Genomic DNA, 17,671 nt, shown 5'->3' with positions numbered 1-17,671 from the left:
GTGATTAATTCCAATATATACAATTTCACAAGAAATTCTTCACGACAACAAATAATTAAGGTTCCAAAGGCATATCCTTTAACGAATGTTCATTGTACCTTAATTCATTCAGATAATTAATGCATTCATTTATTAACCACTAGGACATTTGCAATGCTAAATACTGATGGGAAAATCAAACTATTGGTCAGTAAACATTCGATGTCAAAAAAGGTATTTTGTTGACCAGCAATTTTGTGTTTTAACTATTAGCATTTTGCTTTTGTATTATTTGATTAAGCCTACATAGGGTAGATAAATTTCCTTATACTTTTCTAAAAAGCAGTAACATTGCACGTCCAATATCAGATTTAACATACCTTCAAGGCAAAATAAGGAATCATTACTTTATGTCATATACAGTATATTATCAAGGGTACAACAGCACAACACGAAGAAAACGAAAGATTCACTGCACAATACACCTCGGTTTATTTACGACTGCAATCCAATTGTTAGACTTCAGACGCTAAAATAATCCACTCAAACTTTGTTCTGGCAGATCATGATACCCAAATCACTCAACTAGGTTACTGCTCTCTAATTGTTCATTAGCTAATTAAATAAAATTTAAAAGCAGGGATGGTCATCTGCAGTGTATTCAACACTAGAATCACACCACAAAAAAATGACTCTGGAAAAGTCAGTGTTTTGATAAGCATATTGTGAAGTTTCATTCTAGATTCACCCCAGATTCTGATAAATAATTCTCCTTTTCAGAGAATGAATCCTGCATGCAATTTCTTTACTTGAAGCAGTAAAGGTGGCAATCACACAATCAGCCTTCAGTCTTAAATTACAGGAAAAACTTCAACCAAATACTTGACTCACAATAAGTGGAAAAGATATGCTTTACAATTCACATTCTGGGAAATCAAAATCCTGAAAACAACAGTTCTTCCCGAAACAACATATTTTAATATTTTACAAAAACCTGGACTCTGGGGATCATATTTCCTGAAGATGTCAAGAATATAATTGCTGTTATTCTATACTAATATATAAGCAATGAACAAATCAAAAACTGACAGCTCACTTTTTTTGAAATGATGAATTATGATTTCTATACCACTTTTGCCATATTAAGTTAGTACATTTACAGATATTTGCTTTGTGAATATTGGATGATGTCCACGGGTAAATAGAGAATAATGACTGCAAGTTATTTGAGTCCAATAAGACCAGGTTAAGTACATTTGGAGATGGTCAGTAATTGAACATGTTGTGCTAAATGCACAGAAAAGGGTTAAAGAAAAGGGAATGGAAAATATAATGAAAGGAAGAAAAATAAGATAGAGAAGTAAAAGACCTGGCACAATCTCTCGATGTGCCAAGCCATTTATCAGTTGCCTCAATGCAGGAAATATCAGCTTGCACACTGTAAGATGACAAAAATAAAGAGATAAGTGACTAGATTATCTACTTTAAAAAGGATTCAGTTGAGAGATAAATGCTCTGAAGATCATCTTCAAAATTGCAATGGGATATTTTTGATCTATGTGAAAGGTCGATGGGCCTACTTGTAATTAGGGATCCAAATGAGAGCACCTCTGACAAAATCAAGACCCACATGGTATTTCTGTGATGTGAGATTTTGCATTCAACACCCTGCAATGGGGCTTGAACCAACAGTTTTTTTATTCTTCTTTTCTTTCCCAACTCCACCAAAATAGGAGTGCGTGAAAAACCTTAGGAAGGTAACAAGACTAATATGCTGCAAAACTACATTAGCAGAGTTAGAGAATGTAAGACATAAGATATTGAATAGATTGCATAGATCTTGTATGAGACCTTGGTCAGATGCCATCTATATTGGATGTTGCCAAATTCTAGAACGGTATTACTTTATACAAACACATGTCTAAGAAACAATGATTTCTGCTCTCAAGATTTAAACAATGGCAGAAAGTTAAGAAAATTAGGCACTCAAATAAAAATAAAATACTGGAGATGCTGGAAATCAAATAAAAACAGTACGCTATAGAAACTCAGCTGGTTTGACAGCATCAAATGTAGAGAGAAACAGAGTTAACATTTCACGTCCGATTCTTCTTCAGTTCTAAAAGGCAGTCATTGGACTCGAAACATTAACTGTTCCACTCTCCACAGACATTTCCAAACCGGAGTTTCTCCAGCACTTGGTTTTTATATAATAAAATTAGGTATGTGTTTCTTGTTAGGAAATCGAAGACTGAAATCATCTAATTGGAGCAAGTAAGGTTATAAAAGAAATCAAATCAGTCACGACATTGAGACAGAGAACAAAGGGATCACTCAAAATTGAGTGAACTAAAAAAAGATGCAAGAAAACCAGGTAATTCTTTTCAGATATACAAGAATTACAACCGTATGAAATTTAGCATTGTCAATCCTCCAAGCTTTACAAAGTTCCTGGAATGGGACATGGACATCCCAAGCTATGCCACTGACTTTGCTTTTATTGGCATTATCCAAAGTAAAGACAGAGGATGAGAAGATACAAGTAGCTAACATAAAAGGAAATCCAAGCGCTCCCCATAGATATTAACAAAATATTAACAATAGATATTACAAGATGACGAGAGGCATAGATAGAGTGGATAGTCAGAGACTTTTTCCCAGGGTGGAAATGACTATTACGAGGGGGCATAATTTTAAGGTGATTGGAGGAAGGTATAGGGGAGATATCAGAGGTAGGTTCACACAGAGTGGCGGGCATGTGGAATGCGCTGCCAGCAGTGGTAATGGAGTCAGATACTTTAGAGACTTTTAAGCAACTCTTGGATAGGCACATGGAGGATAGTGAAATATAGGGTATGCAGGGTAGATTGATCTTAGTAGGATAATAGATCGGCACAACATCGCAGGCCAAAGGGCCTGTACTGTGTGCACTATTCTATATTCTATGTTTTATGTTCTAAAGTGACAGAGACGAACGGGAATGATTTAGGCCAAAAAGGAGTATTATGCATGCAAGAAACAAGTGGCATAGTGAAGCTACTGAACGAATAATTTTCCATCTGTTTTTAATCAAGAAGATGCCATGCAAGTCTTCATGACAGAGGAAGAAGTTCAGACAATGCAGGAGCTAAAAATTGATGAAGTTTCAGATTTTGACAGGTTGACTGTAATTCAAGTTATAGAGTCATAGGAAACAGACCCTTCAGTCCAACTCCCACTCTGACCTAGTCCCTTTTGCCAGTGTCTGGCCCATGCCCCTTTAAACTCTATGTACTCACATATCCATCCAGTTGCCTTTTAACTGTTGTATTTGTACTCGCCTCCACCATTCCCACTTGCAACTCGTTCTACACATGCACCATCCTCTGCGTGAAAAAGTTACCCCTCAGGTCCATTTTAAATATTTCCCCTCTCACCTATGACCCCTAGTTTTGGACAACACCACCCCAGGAAAAAGCCCTTGGCTATTCACCCTATCCATGTCCCTCATGATTTTATAAATCTCTATAACGTTACCCGTCAGCCTCCAAAAGTCCAAGGAAAAAAGCCCTAGCCCGCTCAGCCTCTCCCTGTAGCTCAAACCCACCAGGCCCGGCAACATTCTTGTAAATCTTTTCTGTACCCTCAAGTTTAACAACATCTTTCCTATAGAAGGAAGACCAGAATTTGACGCAGTATTCCAAAAGTGGCCTCTCCAATGCCCTGTACAGCCAGAACATGACATTCCAATTCCTATACTCAATGTTCTGATAACGGTCACAGTCCTCAAGTTTGATTCCTACCTTCAAGCCAATTTTGCATCAAATTGGCTCGTTATCCCTGGGTCCCATACGATCTCACCTTCCTAAACAGTCTACCGTGCAGAACCTTGTCAAATGCTTTGCTAAAATCTATATAGACACCATCTATCGCTCAGCCTTCAATCTTCTTTGTCAGCTCTTCAAAAAACTCAAAAGTTTTTACATTACAAGAGCGGACATGATGCATTCAAGGATATAAAAGGGAATTAGGTAAGGAAATTGCAAGGGCAATGACCACAGTCTTTTGATACATTGTATCCTTGTTCAAAAAGAATGGAAAGATACGCCCAACAACACAATACTAGTCAGTTCAGTCCCAGTGGTGAAAAAGCTTTTAAAAAGGACAATTGGGACAATATGAACAGTCCCATGCATAAATGTGCCTTAATTAAGCAAAGTGAACAAAGATTTCTTAAGGACAAATTTGTGTTTTCCTAACTTGATTAATATTTTCATCAGCTAACAGAGGGTTGATGAGGGCAACGCCGTTGTTGCTCTGCGCAGCCTTCCAAAGGTATATGATAAAAGGCCACATTACAGGCTTGTGATACATCTTAGTTAAAAGAATAAGAGACAACTAATTCCAAAGGGGATACAACAGCAGAGGATCTTGATGGTATGTGCATTCAAGTCATTAAGGGTGACAGAGAAGATTGAGAAAGCAATCAATGAAGCATACAAGATCGGGAGCTTTACAATTAGGGACATAAGTATACAAAAACTAAGAAGTTATGAAAAACCTCTAGAAGGCATTCTTTTAGATTCCAAATCCAGTGTTGTGTTGGGATTCAAGAACCAGATGTCAGCAAGGATCCAAAAGCAATACAGAGTGCAAAATAAAATCACAAGAGTAGTTCCAGGGATAAGAAGTTTCAGTTATCTGGATGGGTGGAGAAGCTGGGTATGTTACTCTTGAAGAAGAGAAGATATCATTACATAATATATCATTTCACAATCATAAGTGTTTTGGACAGATAGAAAGAAATTGTTTGCATTCGTGGAAGGTTCTGGAAGTAAAGGGTGACTTTAGATTACAATGAGGTAAAAAATTCTTTTGACATAGCAAGATTTTAAGATCTGCAATGCCCTGCCCGAAAACTTGCTGGAAGCAAATTCAATTGAGGTGTTCAAAAGGAAATTGGACAAATATCTGAGGAGAAAAACTGCAAGGCTAAGGGGTAATGGTGAGATAGTGGGACCAGGTGAATTGCAGGGAGATATGATGTCATGAGGGGTCAAATGGCCTCTTGTACTGAACCAGTTAAGGATTACTTTCACTTGTGGGCAAATGGGGACCAAGGGAAATTGAGAGAAAGGATTCACATTGGAAGAATTTGGGGAGAAGAAAAGTACTTGACAGAGAGCTACGAGACCATGGGATGCTTCAGCGCAACTGACTGCTGGTAAGGTCATAACTTAAAACAGAATGGAATAAGTATATACAAAAGGAGAAATATAGAAGTAACTGTGGGGAATGAATTATCGCAGTGTCTTAAACCGCAGAGACATTAGGAGCCAAATGGTATCCTCCTTTACCAGAACTTCTATATTAATTCTCTTATGAAATGTAGCTCACAAGAAATATTCATGCTGTGCTGAGTTTAGGGCTGCGTGCCCTGGGAGAAGTGCACCAGACATTAAGCCTGCTAAAATAAATTCGAACAATGAGAGATTATTTTGCCCTTCACATTTCTCCTCTGCTTCAACCTCGAAGTTATTGATTCCTTGCCAACATCAGTTCTTCTCTGGCATGCTGCCACATGAGCCTGGATAATGTCACCACATGATTTGACCTAAGCAGAAATCTCAGCCAGAACTGATTATGATCTCATGCATCACTTGTGATCACCAATAATAAGAAAAAGGGACACGGGCTGATTTACTTTTCTCTAACAACTGAGGGAAATTGCAGTAATAAAAAAGTAAAATACTACAGGTGTTGGAAAAGGTGCTGAAAAAGCTCAGCAGATTTGGCAGCAGCTGTGGAGAAAAAGAGTTAACATTTCAAGTCCAATGATGCTTCTGCAGAACTGGAAATTGTAAGCTCTTTAACTTGACTCCATTGGATTTGCTAAAATAGATTTGGATCAAACCTTGGATCTCCATGGTTCACCGTGGATGAAAAACCATTGGTCGTGGTTCACGTGCAACCAATGACATAGGAAGGAATAGCATGGATGACTTGCTGAAACAGTTTTAAGAGTTAGGGAGTTGGTTCAAACACAGGACCTCCAGGGTAGTCATCTCAGAAATAATACCTGTTCACCAACTTGGTTTAGCTTCACCATTTAGGCAAAAAGCAGATAAGGGAAATAAATGCATGGCTTGAAGGATGGTGTAGAAAAGGGAGAAATTTAGATTTTTTTGGTACAGATGGATCACTTTTGAGAAAGGAGAAAGCTGTCCAGAAGAGACAGGCTTCATGGAGCAGAAATAGAACTAATATCCTTGCTCAGAGAGTAAATAGTACAGTGGAGGTCGACTTAAACTTGTAAGGCAGGAGGATGTGTTGACTAATGGACGTAGTTTTGGAAGTACCAAAAAGAGGGGAAAAGAGAGAACAGAGGGAATGGGAAGAAATAGTGAGGGAAGACTTGAGTGTAGGCAGTAAACAAAGAAATGGTTGCCTTCCATTGAGCACAAAACAGAAAGGAGCAAGGTTAAATTATATGGATGCAAATACATTCAGTGTACTGAACAAAATTGGAGAACTGGAAGCAGAGACTGCTCTTTCGGGATTTGAGATAGTAGCATTGACAGAAACGTGGCTCAAGCCAGATCAGGACTGGATATTTAATATTCCACGTTATAAAGTTTTTAGTGGAAACAGAGTGGGTAAGAAGGGAGGAGATGTAGCAGTCTTGGTAAAGACAACATCATTGCCCTGGATGAGATACAGTTCCTGAATTAGAATCTTTATCATTGGAGGTGAGAAACAGGAAGGGTACAATGACCTTTTTGGTTATTTATTATAGACCTCCAAAACAGTGGGGATGAAGGAGAAGAGAGAAGAGTAGGAAAATTATGGAAATCTGCATTTCAAGTAGGATTGTGCTAGTTGGTGGTTTCAATTACCCTCAGGTATACTGGGAAAAACGTGGAGCATGGGGCACAGAAGGGGAGAAATTCCTGCAACATGTGCAGAAGAACTTTCTGGAACAGTACATTTCCCGTCCTTCAAGGGAGGGAGCTGCGCTAGATCTGATCCGAGGAAATGAGGCAGGCCAGGTGGAGAACATTAGAGTGGGAGAGCATTTGGGAACTAGCAAACATAACATAACAAAGCTCAACATTAAGTTGGAAAGGATAAAAATCAGTTAATGATTAAGACCCGGCCAGGAAAAGGGTAGATTTTAGGGGTCTAAAAGTTGAATTAGAGCAGCATCCCACCAGCATCCACATCCAGAAGATGATCAGATGTTATTTTTGCCACCTCCAGCGAGTGCCACCATCAGACACATATTTCCCTCCCCTCCCCTCCCCTCCCTTGTCTGCTTGCCGCAGGGACCATTCCCTCCAGGACACATTGGAAGCAAAAGCAAGGCAGCAGATTACTACCTGATTGGCTGTAAATTGGGAGAGGGGAGCGTGCAGCGGGACCTGGAATTCCTTGTGCACCAGTCGCTGAAGGTAAACGTACCGGTGCAGCAGGCGGTAAAGAAAACAATCATTGCGAGAGGTTGAGTACAGGAGTAGGGATGTGTTGTTGCAGTTGTACAGGGCCTTGGTGAGACCACAACTGAAATACTGTATGCAGTTTTGGTCTCCTTTTCTGACGAAGGATGCTCTTACTCTCAAGGGACTGTAATAAAGGCTTGCGAGGCTGATTCTGGGGATGCCGGATCTGACGTAGGAGGAGAGATTGACCAGGTTAGGATTGTTTTTGCTAGAGTTCAGACAAATGGGGAGGGGGGATCTCATAGAGACTGATAAAATTCTAACAGGACTGGACAGGGTAGATGCAGGGAGCATGTTCCTGATGGTGTGTGTCTCCAGAACCTGGGGTCATAGTACGAGGATTCGGGGTATACGATTTAGGACGGAGATGAGGAGACATTTCTTCACCTAAAGAGTGGTGAGCTTGTGGAACTCATTATCACAGGAAGTAGTTGATGCCAAAATATTGAATGCATTCAAGAGGAGACTAGATATAGCACTTGGGGCGAATGGGATCAAAGGCTATGGGGAGAAAGCAGGATTAGGCTATTGAATTGGAGGATCAGTCATGATCATGAAGAACGGCAGAGCAGATTCAAAGGGCCAAATGGCCTCCTCCTGCTCCTATCTTCTATGTTTCTATGCTTCACACTTCCTGCTTTCCCAATACCCCCCACACAGCCCCACGGCACCTTCCCCCACAACCACCGAAGGTGTAACACCTACCCATTCACTTCCTCCCTCCCCTCTATCTTCCAAACATATCTTCCAAGTGAAGCAACGCTTCACCTGCACTTCCCAAAATCTAGACTACTGTATTCGCTGCTCACAATGTGGTCTCCTCCACACTGGGGAAACGAAGCGTAGACTGGGTGACTGCTTCGCAGAACATCTACATGAGCTTCCAGGTTTTTTCTTCTATTCATTCACGGGATGAGGGCATCACTGGCTAGGCAGCATTTATTGCCCATCCCTAATTGTCCAGAGGGCAGTCAACCACATTGCTGTGGGTCTGGAGTCACGTGTAGGCCAGACCAGGTTAGGTCTGGCAGTTTCCTTCCCTAAAGGGCATTAGTGAACCAGATGGTTTTTTCCAACTATCAGCAATGGATTCATGGCAATTGTCAGACTCTTAATTCCAGATTTCTTTATTTGAATTCAAATTCCTCCATCTGCTGTGGCAGGATTCGAACCTGGATCGCCAGAATGTTACTTGGGTCTCTGGATTAATAGTCCAGTGATAATACCACAAGGCCATTGCCTCCCCAGTTGCCTGCCACTTTAACACATCACCCTGTTCTCTGGCCAACATCTGTCTCAGGCTTGCTGCAGTGTTCAGGCGAAGCTCAGCGCAAGCTGGGAGAACAACACCTAATTTTATGCTTGGGGACCCTGCTGCGCTCCAGTCTCAATATCGAGTCCAATAATTTTAGGACCTAAACTCTTCCATGTCCTTGCCCCCTATCCCACATACCAGGCGTTGTTATTAGGCCTTGCGTAATACCATTACACACTACCTATTGTTAGTCACTAACAGTCCCCATTAACAGCTATTCACCCTCCTAGCCAGACCGTTTTCAACTCCTTTGTCTATCCAACTGCTTTTTCTCTTTGGGCTCTATCCCCACCTATCGTTTACTCCCTACCATCTGCATATAAACCAATGTTTTCCTCACTACCATCAGTTCTGAGGAAGTGTCACCGGACCCAAAATGTTAACTCTGACTTTTTCTTCATAGATGTGGTCAGACTTGCTGAGCTTTTCCAGCAACTTCTGTTTTTATTCTTGAACTACAGCAGGTTGTTTGTAAACACATTTTGATGAATAAAACAGTGAATTTCAAAAAGAGAGATAAATAGGGTGCAAGCTAGGTACATACCCATGTGAAATAAATACAGGGTATCCAAGCTAGAGTATTCCGGATGACTAAGAATATTGGTGAAAAAATGAGGGGAAAAAGGAGGTGTATGAATCATGTTGGAATAATAGTTGCAATAGAATCAGGAAGAGTTTCTAAAAAGCAGGAGGGACACTAAGCTACACCTGCCTGTTTTATAGGTTATGCTGAACAGTCCCTCTTCAGTACGCACACTGGTACTGTTCTCCAACTCTTCCACCATTGCATTGACGAATGCATCAGTGCCGCATCTTGCACCCAGGCTGAAATGGAGCAGTTCATTGACTTCGCTAACAACTTCCATCCGGCCCTCAAATTCACTTGGTATATCTCAGACACCTCCTTCCTCTTTTTTGACCTCTCCATTTCCATTTCTGGTGACAGTTTACAGACCAACAGTCCTGAAGAAGGGTTATACGCAAAACGTTGACTGCTCCTTTCCTCCAGATGCTGCCTGGCCTGCTGTGTTCTTCCAGCCTCCTGATTGTCGGCCTTGGATTCCAGCATCTGCAGTTTTTTTGTCACAATTTCAAGATTGATAGTGAGAGCTATGAGTCAGGTGATGAGAAACTTCTTCACTTAGAGAGAGTTGTTAGGATTTGGAATGCACTGCCTGGGACAGTGGTGATGTGGAATCCATACAAGGTCTCAAAAGATATATTTGAAAGTAATTAATTTAAAGGACAACAGACATAGGACTGGAGAATGGGAATGGCTGGATAGCTCTTTCAGGAGCCGGTAAAGATGTGAAGGTTCCAGTCATCTCCTTCTGTACTGTAAAATTTTATGTTTCTATGACTCTAACATTACTCAATGAATAAATTTGTTGCACCAATGCGTTTTGAGCTCTTTGCATCCTGATATTCTCTAAGCTCTCAAATTGGCCCACTGCAAAGTTCATACACAAATGGCTTGATGAAACTTTAAATACAAGGGGAATGGAATATAAAAGCCGGAATGTTTTATAATAGTCATACATGGCATTGTTGAGACAACCTCTGGAATACTGTGTCTAGTTTCATTCTCCTTATTTAAAAAGGAATATAAATTATGTTAGAAGCAGTTTAGAAAAGGATCATTCGACTGATGCTTAGAACGACGGGCTTAAATTACGAAGAAAGCTTGGACCTGACAGGCCTGTATCTAATGGAGTAAGAGGTCATGTTGACACAGAAGATCCTGAAAGGGCTACTGAAAGCATGTTTCCCTTGTGGAAGAGACTTGGACAAAAGCTACACAGGTTAAATACAACGGCAACTTCTTTCTAAGAAGGAGAAGAGGAGAATGTTTTCTCTTAGATGGCTGACCGATTTTGGAACACTGCTCCTGCAGACAGCATTGGAGGTACAGTCAATGATTTTGTTTTTAAAGTGGAGGCAGATAGATCCTTAACTAGCAAAGGGAGGCAAAGATGGTCAAGGGTTGGCAGGAATGGAGTTCAGCCAATAATCAGATGATGTTTCATCTTTCTGAATGGTGGAGCAGACTCAAAGGGACAAATGGCATATTTCTGCTTTGAATTTGTATGTTTTAACATAACCATAGAACACTACGCACTTTCACAATGTTCTCAGTAATCATTAACACACAAAAATGAATTTTAATCAGTGTTTAATTCTCCTTCAGTGCTTTTAATGAACTATTAAATAACGTATAACTATTTAATGAATAGTGAATAATGGTGAATCTTTGGAATTCTCTACCCAGAGAGCTGTGAAAACCCAGTCTTTGAACAGATTTAAGGTAGAGGTTCATAGATTTTTGATTACCAATGGCGTAAAAGGTCAGGGGGATAGTGTGGGTAAAAAAAAAATTGAATTATTTGGTCAGCGATGGTCAGAATAAATGGCTTGACAGGCTGAATAGCTTCCTCTTGCTCCAACGTTCTTACTTTTCAACTAAGTGCCAAGAGAAGTTAATGAAATATTTGAAAGTTATTGAGGCATAATATCAAATGGGAAAATAAAATGCATATCATCGGGAGTTTAAGATACCTTATTACAAGTGGAGCTAAGTAATAAATGCCATAATGTACACAATACAAGCATATCTTCACAAAGTTAACATGCACGTAAGATTGAAAAAGTTGTTTAACCGTAATCTTGGAAACAAGGTTAAAAAAATGCTCAAAATATATAACGTAACCACCACCGTTAAGAAAGGAAAATACACGGTATCATGTTAATGCTTCAGAACTCTCAGAAAAGTTTGGTATGGAGTCCCAACACGGAACATTAGCCTAGATGTTGAAAAAGATATTTTGTGCATCTAATTTCACTTCAAATTTCCAATACAACCACATTTTCAAAATAATAACTTGAATACATATTGATTTTATTGCACTGAACTACTCTTTGGAGAGAAAGTGTACTGGCTCATCCATGTAATTTATTTCTGTAGTATTTGTTGGGGGGGAAAAACTGCTCTTCCTTGAGTCATTGTGGAATTTCTGAAATACACTGTAGTAGAATAATGCAGCATGCTACATTCTCTGTATAGCAGGAAACTGTAAAGTAGCTTGTTCATCTAAGGACTCAACAGGGGCTGTTATGTTAAATGTTTTATCTAAATTTTTTTTATTAATTTATGGGATGAGGGCATTGCTGGCTAGGCAGCATTTATTGCCCAGAGGGCAGTTCAGAGTCAACCATATTGTTGTGGGTCTGGAGTCACATGTAGGCCAATCCAGGTAAGGATGGCAGTTTCCTTCTCTAAAGGGCATTAGTGAACCAGATGGGTTTTTCTGACAATCGACAATGGATTCATGGTCATCATTAGATTCTTAATTTCAGATATTTTATTGAATTCAAATTCCACCATATGCCGTGGCGAGATTCGAACCCGGGCCTCAGAACGTTATCTGACTCTCTGGATTAACAGTCCGGTGATAAGACCATCAGGCCGTCGCCTCCCAACATGCAAACATATTGAATACCTTTGCCTTGATTAAAACAATCTTAGAAAGTGCTGGCCTTCAGAAACCGCTTGTTGTTTGTCCCACGTTTCGGACAAAGACAAAATGCAGTTTAATGTAACCTATCAGTTTAACCTAGCTCCATATAATTTGCTCTGTTTCACTGCACATTATTTACAGATCTGAGTCACCAGTCAGCAGATGCAAAAACCAATACTGAGGATCATAACATTCATATGAATCTCCAAAATAAAAGATATATGGTACCTATTATCCTACAGCATCCTCTACTGGTTAATTGAAATGACTGCAGTAATATCATTCTCAAAGAAAATGATACATTGTAATTGTTCCATAAATGGGCAGTGTATCACCAATTAAACACTACAAAATTGTATTTCACCAGTTGACTATTTACAAGTAATATTTTTACTCCAGACTTTATCCAGCTAGTGAACACTTTAGATATCATCCTGGAAGGGCAGTCTATGCACAGTGCCTACGAACAGCAATGCAGAATTGTCCTTTCGCATCTCAGCAGCCATGTTCGAATTGTTTTGATTTCGGTTCTTATAAAGGGTTTTGTCCAAGAAAATACAACTCCGCTTATCACAGTTTGGCAAAGTTGCCTTGACTGTATCTTATGAAAGAATGTAATTCATTACAGCCTTAATGGCAAATGGAATTTATACGAGATTGTAAGTTAACTTGATTTTAGATAAAATGATTTTCTTACTCAAATAGAGTACAATTTCCTTAAATAGCAGAATAAGGTAATTTTAACCATTCATTCACATTATTGCCATGTGTAGGATTTTGATCACTGCAAACCAACATTATCCAGGACACAATGACTGCACTTCAAAAATGACCTTAAACTATTAAGGAGTGTCCTGGGGACATAAAAGGCATAACATAAATGCAAATCATTCTTTTCTTCAGCTCTCTGTAATACTAGATCTCAAGTTCACTCAATCCCTGGATGAGAGAGCTGGCTTATCATGAGGCTGAATAAACTACCTATATTCTCAGGAGTTTAAAACAAAAAAAAGTGCTGATCTCAGTGAAACATAGAAGACCCTGAAGGGCTAGACTGCGTAGACAGAGAGGTTGTTTCCACTTTCTGGACAATCTACAACACAGAACACAGTCTCAAGATAAGGGGTCAATCACTCAGACTGAATTGACGAGAGGATTATTGACCCAAAAGTTGTGAATCTTTGGTAAGGTTCTTGAGAAGGTGGTGGTAAGCTGCTTTTTTGAACTGAAATCCACTGGGAGTGGGAACACCCACATTGCTGTTTTTGCATAATTGATCCATTTCAGTTTCTAGTCAATGATAAAGCTCAGAATGCTGATAATGGGACACTCACCAATGGAGGCAATGTTATTCAATATAAAGAGGATATGGATAGACACTTTCCTGTCGAGTAAGGCTCACCACCCGTCACTTGTGCAGTGTGAATGCTACATGGCATTTATCAGCCCAAGCCTAAATGCAACTCTTGCTGAATATGGATACCTATTTCAGTTTCTGAGGAATCACGAGTCTCTCAGGGAATTAAGGGATATACGAAGCAGGCAAGAAAGTTAAGTTGAAGCCCTCCATCAGCCTCCACCGTATTGAATAGTGAGGTAGGCTTGGCAATTGATATGGTCTACTCCAGCTGTCTTTGCACATCTGTGCCGCAATTCAGAATAAATATTCATCTCACCTTACAAAAAGTGCACGTCATATTTCAGTCGCCAATGGCCACAACAAATTCTGTATTATGAACCTTTGTCATGTCGGGCAAAATATCTATCAGAAGGCAAATACTCCAGATCACAAGATCTGCCATGGAAACGAATTCAGACACTGAACATCAAAGAATACATAGCAATGACATTCCTAAGATAGTGATAAGCACACACACCAGCAATGATCAAGACCACATCAAGCCCATGCTTAAGAATTTGTGCCTTTCAAAATTTTTCACTAGTCCTAGATTTTTAACATATATCATCATGAAACTAAAGGAAAATTGAATGTATGCTGCCAACTCCAAGTAGAACTGAAATAAGAATGAAAAGGGGCAACTTTAATACTGAGAGTGACTTGTTACCTGAAAGCAAACTTTGCAAAAGCCTAGCCAGTTAAAGTGAGCAACTTTGTCTAGAATAACTTTATGGAATCAAACCTGCGCCTGGATGATCAACATAACTGAAGTCAAAACTTAGAATTAACATTCAGTAATTGTTTTATTCTGCAAAAGTACCAGTCATTGAAAGATACTGCTCTTAATGATTACATATGGTTTTGCAATTGTTTCAAAAGTCTAAAAACTTTACAAGGGAAAATCCCAGAATACATCAGAGTAGAATTTAGTAGAGGCTGGTCTAAAGCCAATTGAACTCAAGACTGGAGTCAAATCGAGCATAATTTCTAATATGGAAGCCTAGTTTCACTGTAACCTTAGACCACAGGGATACAGGTCAATTTCAAAAAGACTTCTACTTCCACAGTCCAATATGGGATGCACAGCTCATGCTGAAGATTTTTAAGTGAGCAATGAAAATGATGACAGCAGTGCAAAAATTTAATGTCAATGGGTCCTATGAAGAGTGGATAGCCAGAAGTTCAATGTAGTACCAGAAATTAACATTTCCATTTTCTAATATGAATATCTTTAATAAATACACCCAAAAATCAAGCAAAACAAATTACATATCAACGTAAGCTATTTACTAAAATCCAATATTTGAACAAAGTATGGCTTACGGATTTATCTTTCCAGTCGAACACCTTAAATAGTAAAGGAGGAATGGAGTTCTCAATGGCTTTGCCAACATTACTGCGGAAGGATCCACTGGCTGGTAAACAGCTGAAACGAAAGTACAAAGTTATTTTTTTAAGTTCACGTAAAAATCACAATATATTGCAAGATGCTTGTACAATAAACTGTACCATAACACAGTGAACAACAGGGCAACACTTACTGGAATTTCAAAATAGTCATACAGTTGTACAGCACGAAACAGACCCATTGGTGCAACTCGCCCACACCAACTAAATATCCTAAATTAATCTAGTCCCATTTGCCAGTGTTTGGTCCATATCCCTCTAAACCCTTCGTACTCATATATCCATCCAGAAGTCTTTTAAAATAATGTAATTGTACCAGCCTCCACCACTTCCTCTGGCAGCTCATTCCATACACGCACCACCCTCTGCATGAAAAAGTTGCTTTTTAGGTCCATTTTATGTCTTTCCCCTCTAACCTTAAACCTCTGCCCTCTAGTTTTGGACTCCCCTACCCTAGGAAAAAAGATCTTGGCTGTTCAGCCTATTCATGCACCTCATGATTATATAAACCTCTATAAGGTCAGCCCTCAGCCTCTGACACTCCAGGGAAAATAACCGCAGTCTATTCAGCCTCTCCCTATAGCTCAAACCCTCCAACCCTGGCAACATCCTTGTAAATATTTCTGCACCCTATTAAGTTTAACAACATCTTTCCTATGGCAGGGAGACGAGAACTGAATGCAATATTCCAAAAGTGGCCGTACAAGAAATGTAAGAAAATGCATTAACATGAACAAATGTAATACTCCTACACACTTTACCCAGATTTAGTTCCATGTCATACGGTACTAAGAACTACAATAAGAATGATATAACTAGTTTAAATAACCCTGCTAATTATGTCAAGTAACTACTTCAAGAAACAAAGAGTGCACAGGTCACTACAGTAATGTTCACCTGCTAAAAATACCTTAATTTGACACTTCAAATGGAATGAAAAATATCTGACTAGACTAAATTCATTAAATAAGCTTCCTGTGGTTGTTCTTAGTAAACCAAACATGATGGTAGTTGATTTTTAGTAGCTGAACCAACTCACACTATTTCTAAGGTATTCTAGAATTGTACCAATTCTTCAGAGTTCCATAGAATCCAGACAGTGTGGAAACAGGCTCTTCAGCCCAACATATCCACACTGACACTCGGAGCATCTCAACCAGACTCATCCCCCTATAACCCACCTAATCTATGCATCCCTGAACATTATGGGCAATTTAGCATGGCCAATCCACCTAGGCTGCACATCGTTGGACTGTGGGAGGAAACCCACGCAGGCACAAGAGAGAATGTGCAAGCTCCACACGGACAGACAGTTGCCCGAGGGTGGAATCGAACCCAGGCCCCTGGCACTGTGAGGCAGCAGTGCTAACCACGGAGCCAACATGCAGCTTAAAGGCAGCAGTTATTGTGTTTGAATAATATATTCAATGTTAATCTATTACCATTTTTACTGCGGCGAATATACAACAAAACGGTATGCAGGAGGCACAAATTTGAAGTAGGTATTTGGAATGCAGCAGAACTGGAATGGGGAAGCAGCGTGCAGCTGCATTGCCAAGCATGGTGGCGTGGGATCAGTCTGTATTTCACCTGTAAATGAGGACAACCGAAGACTTGGTCCTGGACTTTGTCAGTAATGGGCTATAATCATTAGAATTCCACAATACTATTAGAAGTGCTGCTCAAATTAGAAGCATTGAAGTCTTTGATCCAGCAGGAGATCTAGCTAGGAGGCACCCAGAGTATCACAAAACTGGAAAATGAATTCAAGTTTTGTCATTATATATGTACTTCGATTCTGGCAGAGTTTTACTGTTTCAGCAGAGATGGCACAAGACACACGCCAAGTGGAGGTCCATGTATAGAAACACTAGGATTTGATTTTCGAAGGGATCTCATAAAACATAGAATTTACTATTTCATCATAGATTCCTGGATGTGAAAAATCTGTGTCCATCTTTCCTCTCAGACACAAACACAAAGGAATATCTAAAAATAAAAGCAAATTTTCTAGATGCTAGAAACCTGAAATAAAAACAAAGGCCACAGATCTGAAACATTACAACAGTTTTTCTTTGCACAGGTGCAGCTGACTTGCTAATTTAGACCATTTTGATTTTTATTTTAAGAAAACATAAAAATTGTATGTATTATCATCAAAGCAGGCAATTAGAGCTTCCAAAACTTTAATGCATTGTTTGAAAATAGAACTGAATTTAAAGTCATGAAACACAGTTTGTCTCTGCTTTATCAAATCAATTCACATATTTCATTAATTGGAATGTTAATATTTTCTGTCAACCTAATAAGTTGTACACATCAGTCTTGAATTGCATTCACACACTCTGCCCCTGAAGTGTGAAGCATGTGACGCAAAACAATAACAAAAAATACAAACATTTAAACAACATTTTTAAGTTTGAGTGTACCTTGGTGGTAACTGGTAAGTGAAGCTACTCCCATCTTCTGTCCAAACGACAACCTTGTCAGCATCTACAAATTCACCCCCAGTCCAAGACTGGTCATTATCGCTGGATACCGAGCATAGCAGAGAAAAGTCTCCAGCATCAAACACCTG

At 39.5% G+C, this 17,671-nt stretch overlaps 1 protein-coding gene across 1 annotated transcript in view; it reads right to left on the bottom strand.

Annotated features, from left to right (window-relative positions):
• The window catches only part of LOC109928323 (WD repeat-containing protein 7), a 375,400-nt gene that overhangs the window by 308,281 nt on the left and 49,448 nt on the right, over nucleotides 1–17,671 (bottom strand). The window contains exons 8-9 of the mRNA XM_048604178.1: nucleotides 17,523–17,668; nucleotides 15,010–15,112 (exon numbers count right to left, since the gene is read on the bottom strand). Of these exons, the coding sequence (XP_048460135.1) occupies nucleotides 15,010–15,112; nucleotides 17,523–17,668 (249 nt within the window). The remainder of the gene's footprint in view (nucleotides 1–15,009; nucleotides 15,113–17,522; nucleotides 17,669–17,671) is intronic.

The sequence above is a fragment of the Rhincodon typus genome, chromosome 1, assembly GCF_021869965.1.
Source record: "Rhincodon typus isolate 14 chromosome 1, sRhiTyp1.1, whole genome shotgun sequence".
NCBI lineage: Eukaryota > Metazoa > Chordata > Chondrichthyes > Orectolobiformes > Rhincodontidae > Rhincodon > Rhincodon typus.
The sequence above is the reverse complement of the archived record's forward strand: the minus strand, read 5'-3'. Positions and strand labels throughout refer to the sequence as shown.